The following is a 7,955-nucleotide window of genomic DNA, read 5'->3' as shown; positions in this document are numbered from 1 at the left end:
GTATGAAATAACAATTTATAGCATGCATCATTTTAATTGTTGTCACATAGTATTAGTACAGTATTAGTATACAGTATTTTCCTGTATTTAAATAGCGTCCTCTTTTTTAAAAGAGCGTTCAATAGGAATCTGATTGGATTATCGCTTCCATCCGCTTACTTAACGGCAACTGTGATTGGCTAAGTGTTTATAGACGTTTATCAATGGGACCATTTGTATAGCGGCTTAAGCGGTATCACTGAACGGTAATGAGTTTGCGGTTTGATCGTCTGCTGTCAGTCACCTCATCAACTGTCAAGTTATTCCAAAGTTTAATATGATAACTACAGCGACTCTTTAGGAATGATATTGTGTTTTTAGGCCTAAGATATCGCGGTTCTAATATTTAAGCTTGTTCAAATGGCGTAGGTTGAAGTTTTACGTGCTTAAGTGGCACTTATGATGGAAGTTGCTACCGTGCGTTTGTGGTGGATTTGCATGTTGTTGCTCGCGTGTGATGGAGTAATATTTGCCCAGGAGGACGGTGGGACCAGCACGGCAACAACAGGTAAGCATGGGGCTAAAACGTAGTCTAACTAAGCATCGTCTAATTTATCCTAATTGCGATCATAGGGTGTTCAATTTGTTGTCATTTATTTATGATAATAATATTAATAATATGAATATCAGAATTGTTAGTAAATTTATTATGATTTTTATTTAAATTATGGATATGCATAATTTAAATATAGATAGGCTAATTGTGTTGTAAGCCCCATCCATTGTTTGTTAATTCTGTAAAATATTAGTTGTTAACATCATTATGTTTGTCATATATATATCATTATTATTTGTTATCATTAAGTACAGTATAAGACTTTAAAATTTACAGATAAGTTTTTTTGCATTAATTTTATTTGATTTGATGCTTGGAATTGAATTTTATTTTTCATAATTATTGGTTTATCTTTTTATATTGTTTTAAACAGTTTTAGGACTCTTGCCTTTGTTTATAAATTTGAATATTTTTACCGTTGTAACGGTTTTAAAATGTATTTCTTTAAATGTATTGTATTTATGCATCTTGAAAATTGGTATAGTTAATTTTAGTGTAATAGTGCGTATGTAATGTGTATTATAAATAATTGCAAATGGGACAATCATTTCCATTTGGTTCGTAGTTGCACATGTTCTATGCTTAAACTACAATAGTAATTACATAAATAAGTACTGTCTTATACTTGAATTAACTATCAAAAAGTATTTAATGGTGTGTAAAATTTGGTTTTTTTAAAGGTCTGTTGAAAATCTGTTGTAATAATCATTTTTATTTTAGTTAAATGTTTGTTTTGTTGTTTATGGGTTCTTTGCTTTATCTTTCTTTTTCCAACTATTTGTATTATTAAAACTACTTAAAGTTTTTATTGTAGAACATACAGTGTGTTAGTATATGTAAGCTACTATTTTGACTGATTAAGTAGGTACCTGGTGTTTTACCTTATTCCGTGGAAAAATTATCTGTTCATGCTTATTCTGAAGATAAATAGTTTTGGACCGGTACATTTTGATTAAATCTTTACCAATGAGTATGTACCTTAAATTACAACTACAAATGTATTTATTTTTGGAACTCAATGGAAATAGACAAAAAAGTGTTACATTACAGGCCCAGCAATATTGTTAATGCTGAATTCAATGTGTAAGTGTTATGCAGAAAAATTATTAATTTGAACCATAATGTAATGAGTTTGATATTAATAATCCAAAATAAATAGATCAAAAGCCAAGCTTACAGTAGTAACCATAATTGTTTTGATAGAAAAATTCTTTTAATAGTATAGTCAATTTTGAGTTATTAGTTGAAGTTAAGGAGATTTTGGTCATCAATCATCAGGCATATTTTCAAAATGAGCATAATTTGAAACATTCTGGAGTTGTCTGGAGACATCTACTCAAGGACGCACTGTATACAAATAGCAGAAAGCTAAAAAGAAAAAGAAAATCTCTTCTAATAATCCCAGAAAGCATTGAAAATAAAGGTCACCTGCGTAGAGTTCAGTGAGCATTTGCATTTGGCCCCAGGACCTCAGAATCTACAGCAGCTTACTGTAGCTACCTGGTTTAAATCTTTAGGGATGACATTTATCGCAGGGCCTGTTTCTGCAAGAATGTGAATTTTTTTGGCAACAGAAACATGGCTAATCCAAACTTATATAGTCTATTTTTTTTTGTAAAATAAAAAAGGTTGTTTCACTTAAAGAGGAGCTATTTTAGAGGTGTGTCTAGTCAGCTGTCTCTCCCTTTAATTGGCACTGTTTATCCTGTGTGTCTTGTCAAGCAGCTAAATAGATAAAAATAACTAATTTATTTAATATAATTTATTAATTACAGAATATCTTCTGTTCCATGAAATAGAGTAAGTTTGAATACAGAATAAAGATCCTATTCCTGTCATTTTTCTAGGTTTTTATAATTCTAGGAATGTAGAATATTCAGTATGATCATTGTAAATCACAAGTGCTTGTCATCTACATTTGCCACTTTATATTTGATAGTACTTTATTTACCTTTTTATAACCTTTCTTTTCATCCATTTATTACCCATAAAATATGGGGATATTGTAAAAACATACAGTTTAATAACTCATTTAAGTGAACTGTTCTAAAAAAAATGTGAACACTTTGTACTTTTACTAATAAATTATGATATTTTTCAACTAGTTCTTCTGCAGTCCACACTTTTAATCCACAGAAAATTATTCTAGAAATTAGAGTCAGAATTAGAATAGCCAGTATAGGATGCATCTTGCCAATAGGAAAGTGTCAGATTTAATTTTTCACATTTCTTGGAGCTGTTACTCTTAATTCTGTATTTGAAGAAGATAAGAAGAATGAAACTAGCAAGTATTTAAAACGGTATAAAGAAGATTTTAACTTAGGTTTGATCTAAGTACATTGTCTGTTCAATTGTTGGTATCCAAAAATGTATCCAGACAAGAGTTTTCAATTTCTTATTTTCAATTCAACATGGTTTAATAAATATCCAAGTAGGTTTCTACATTAAAGGTATTTAAAATTTAACATTGATTAGGTTTTTGGTTTTGGTGTCCATATGGTAATTGGTTGATGATACAGCAGCAGGAATCCATCTAAATGACTTTGTGCATTTTATATGATTCTAAACTAACCTTTCTTTAGTTTTTTGTTTTGTTCATTGGCAGATGTTATACTGTCCTATCATGTATATCGTTTTCAACCTATATCTTTGTGACTGTATACAAATAAAACACATTTTAACTATCCAGTTCTTATTGCTTCAGGCCTTCACACTATAGATAGTGAAACTTTTCCATTTGTGCGGAGACTCACACTCACAGTATTGCTTAATATAGCTGATACTTGATTCCACTAAATAATCCCAGGACACATAGTATAAATATGATATTGATCATTTCATCAAACACATTTACACCGATCAAAGGATATTTAACGGCTGTATTTACAGTGTTCAAATGATTTCTGAGCAAATGGAAACTGTACAGACTTTAGAGTGATATTCTATTGTGTAAATATCCTTAAGATGTGGTTATTGACTTCAAATAGAATACCATTGAATACAGATGTAGTGCCTACTTAATAAATATTCTGTATGACAAACATCACTTCCTCTTTGTTTTGGACCAACTTCAATCTTAGGATATTTGATAATGATTCCAAATCATACCGTTGGATGCACATTATTTAAAAACATTTTGGCAAATACTGTTAGTTTTTCTTTATTTTAAATATCAATTTCACATTTTCACTAGTGATTACCAAACCATTACAGATGAGAACAAATTGTTTAACCATTACGTTATTTATTCTAAATATAGATGACTTTCTCTTTGTCTTGGAACAACTACAGTACAGTAAGTTGTATTTCCTCAAGATATTTGACAATCAACAAATAACAAACCATTATATGTACTGTAGATGACAAACAGTTGTTTGGAAAATGAATACTGTTTAATATTTAAAGATCATTTTCACTTTGTTTAGGACTGGCCAACTTGTATTTCCTACAGTGAATATAAATGGTTAACCGTTAGATGCAGATGTTTTTGTTAAAAAGTGTTACTATAGTATTATGCTCTTTAATTTATATTTTAAAAATCATTTCTCTTTATTTTGGACCTACAGACTTCCTCAAGGTATTTGACTATTTTAAATAGCAAGCTGTTGATGCAGATGGTGATACCCACACTACAGTGTCAGTTGACTCAGTTTTTCTTGTTTACCTGCTAACAATGAAATAAATGTTCGCAAATATTTAATGTACACAAATTGTTTATTCATTACTGGTGATGCGAGTAACTTAGCGTGTTATTTCTGTACAGAAACTCTGCTGCAGTAAATTAGCCCAAGTTGAAGCGTGTGTTTTATTCTGTCATTATACAAAGATGTTTTGTATTTAATTTGTTGAATAAAGGATTTAAATGTAGGCTTTTGTGTTTTAAGGATATTGATTCTCTGTGGTTGAATCCAGGGTGCACTTCAGCCACAAAGAGTCAAAGAAGCTTATTTACATATAACGGTTTGGATTGTCTGACAATGCGACATTTTAAATAAGAAGACATTTTGAGGCCAAATAAAACAAATTTTGCATCTTCTTAGATCTCATTAAACTTTAGAGGTTCATGGAATTTAGTACTACAGTATTTATAGATTTTAGGTTTTTTTCCCCTTACAAAATCTGACTTGCGTAATAAAGAAAAAAATAAATGATTGCTATGCCATTGTATTGCTCGTATGTTGGGAACAAAACTTTATAAAGTGTCTATCATGCAAATCATTAAACAATAATTATAACATATTCACCCAATTTGGTAATAAGGTGGGATTGTTATCATGAATACCCTAATGAAGCAAAATACAATAATGTGGCTAAGCTACTGTAATCTCCTTATTGTAGCTAAAAATTCACTAATAGTTCAAAAAATGTTCTTTTTGTTTTCTGACAATAAACGAACTTGGATTCTGGAATGTAGTATACAGCTCAATAATGAGTTTAATACTGAGGTCATTATTGATAGAATTTAACCTTTAAGTAATTATACTATCATTGGGTTGATTGATTTTATTGGAGAATTTGTACTTTGGAAGTCAACATGATGCATCTTTATCATCAAGTTTTAAAGCCTATTTTACACTAGCAAACTTTAGTTTGAAAACACAAGCAAACCTAACAAAAAGCAAGGTTTACCGGTACATGCAATTTACAAGTGTACCAGGTTTACCACACTATAAAGTACATACAAGTATGTAAGTTAGAAAACTTTATTACTCTTTATATCTGTTATTTACAAACTAGCTATGAGTTTGCTCCTGTTTGGAAAATAAAGTTTTCTCCGGTAAATCAAAAGAAGTATATCAAAAAGGAACTAAAAATAAATTTGATTTTTTTGTCAAAGTACATAGACATTGACAGGAAATATCAGACCCTCAATCAAAACCTAGCTGGGTTTGATAATACCAATATGCTGAAATTAAATAAACATGATGTTTGTTGGTTTTCGTGTAATCCAACACGTTCATCTTTATATCAAATTGAAAAGGTGTGCTTGTCATATGTTTAGGTAGTCACTAATCTGTCATATGCTCCGTTTACGATTAGCATCAACAAAATGGTGCTGAGATATTGATCTTTTCAGGTGTTAATTCAATCTAGTAATCCTATTAAAAATAAAACCATTTTACTATTATTTCATTGGTTTAATTCGTAGATAGAACCGGGGACATATAAATCTCCCTGGATAGAATAATGAAAATTTAGGACATTTGTTTTATAAGAATCAATGGCACAGAATGCGTTTTGGTATTAGGGGTAATAGTTTGTACCAGTTGAAATATGTTGGTTTGATTGAAATAGTGCTTACCAACAAGTGTTGTGTGTAGTTAACCACCAACAAGACAATGATAAGACATTGATAAACTTTATAGTTAGTTAGTACTAATCAAATCAAATTTTCATTTTGTGGAGTTCAGTTTTACAGCTGAACAGTAGCAGGGTATTTTAGATTAAATCTATCTTGGGTAGACTACACTTTTCTACCTATATTAAAGTTTGTAATTTAAGAACTACCACTTGAGGAATTGAATTGCATTGTTTATATTCTCTAAAGAAATAATGAACAATATGGCTTGTGCTGTGGTTTGAGGTTACCATAGTTCAGTTCTTGTCAATTCAATATTTGTGTGTTGGCACACTTCTTGCCTGATATTTCTTTTATACAGGTATTATATTGAAACCCATTGACAATTTGTTTTCCACTATTCTTTCTTCGTTATAGCTTCAAGGGATATTGTAATATTGTCTTGCTTTCCATCCACCAAAAATGGAATGTGTAAAGATTTGAAGTCTAAACATTTTTCATATTCTTCCATCTACCTGTTTTATATCATTCATTTAGTACAGTTTTGATAAAATGATAGAATATAATATAGCAATTGAATACCCGATAATTATGTAACTACAGTAGCGACAAAAAAATAGCATGCTCTTCTGAAACTTAAGTTTTTCGTTTTATTCTGTTTATTGATTGCATCATCAAAAAAGAAAATCCTATAAAAAAAACCTTCATTATAAAATACAGAAGGTTATACTGTACTTCAATGCATTACTGGTACTGATTAACATAATCATAACAAATTTTACAAAAAAATCAAATGTGTTTTAATATTAATGATTCTACATCCTTGTGGATTGAAATGTTTATTTCAAAAGTCATGAAAAACATAGACCTCACAGAACAAGAGTTTGATTTGTTTATTGTTACCCAAGTAGATGACCATGAACAAGGCTCTCATCTTTGATGTTTTAAGGTCAAGAGATGATGGAATTATCATGCTGGGTTTGTCACAATAGGTTTTTATTGTTGATCTTGATCAATCACAAGGTAATTGATACCAGAAAACCCTGTTCTCTTTGCTTTACTTTATTCATAGAGATATTATACAGTAGTGTAATATCTCTGCTTTATTCATGATATTTTTACAACAAAGTCAAGATTGTTTAGCACCAAATATGGAAATGTTGTTCCAAATATGGACGATACTGATCCAAATATTGAAGATATTGTTCCATTGACAATATTCTCTCAAATATTGTCTGGGTTTTTTTTTCAAACATTGAAGCTGATTTACCGAAAATGGAATTAATACCAGATAAATATGGAATCTGTTTTTACTAAATATAGAATTTGTTGTTTATCAAATATTAGTTATTAAGTTATTTTTTTATTAGTGTTTTATATCAATATAATTTATTATTCTGTTGGATACATTTCCTTCTGTATAAATCAATGTCCAGTTTTAGCATATTAAATATCATAGAACTGTCTATGTCAATTTTGTATGAACAAATTTATGTATTTCAATGTGTGAGGTAAGTCTATAAGGGGTTATTTTAGTATTCAGATTTACATATTACACCATATTATTCTACTAGAAAATATGTTGATTTTACCAAGTTTCTACAGACATTTTGTCAAAAATGAATTTATTGAATATTCATAAAATGGTTACTCATCCATAGTGGGACAGTATCATATCTGATTGCAAAGTAAATATTTACATTGTTCTCCTAAAAAAAATCAATTTGTGGATATTGATACCGATGTATTTAAAATGGCTCCAGCTACTATGAGTATAGTATGTAATAATATGATTCTTTATATATGTATTATTGATGTCGCTGTACTGACTTGAATAAACACAACTGTACTAGCTGGACTATGGGATGCCTAATCTAAATAACCGTACCATATCATATTTTGGACTTGGGTCCATGTTTGATCCACATTATTATGAATACACAATTTTTTATGATTTAATCTACACCTACATACAATAAAAACCATCTTTTTACTGTAGTTCTTTGAATAATAAATGTATCACAATAACAAATTTCTACTACTTACAATTTTACATATTTT

At 29.6% G+C, this 7,955-nt stretch overlaps 1 protein-coding gene across 4 annotated transcripts in view; it reads left to right on the top strand.

Annotated features, from left to right (window-relative positions):
- Window positions 1-107: 107 nt before the first annotated feature.
- LOC144850638 (protein turtle homolog B-like) overlaps window positions 108-7,955 on the top strand; it is a 41,325-nt gene continuing 33,477 nt past the window's right edge. For all 4 annotated transcript variants that reach the window (XM_078707979.1, XM_078707977.1, XM_078707976.1 and 1 more), the window contains exon 1: window positions 108-547. In XM_078707979.1, coding sequence (XP_078564105.1) covers window positions 439-547 — 109 coding nt within the window. In that variant the 5' untranslated portion in view covers window positions 108-438. The remainder of the gene's footprint in view (window positions 548-7,955) is intronic.

Source organism: Antedon bifida, chromosome 8, assembly GCF_963402885.1.
Source record: "Antedon bifida chromosome 8, ecAntBifi1.1, whole genome shotgun sequence".
NCBI lineage: Eukaryota > Metazoa > Echinodermata > Crinoidea > Comatulida > Antedonidae > Antedon > Antedon bifida.
The sequence above is the reverse complement of the archived record's forward strand: the minus strand, read 5'-3'. Positions and strand labels throughout refer to the sequence as shown.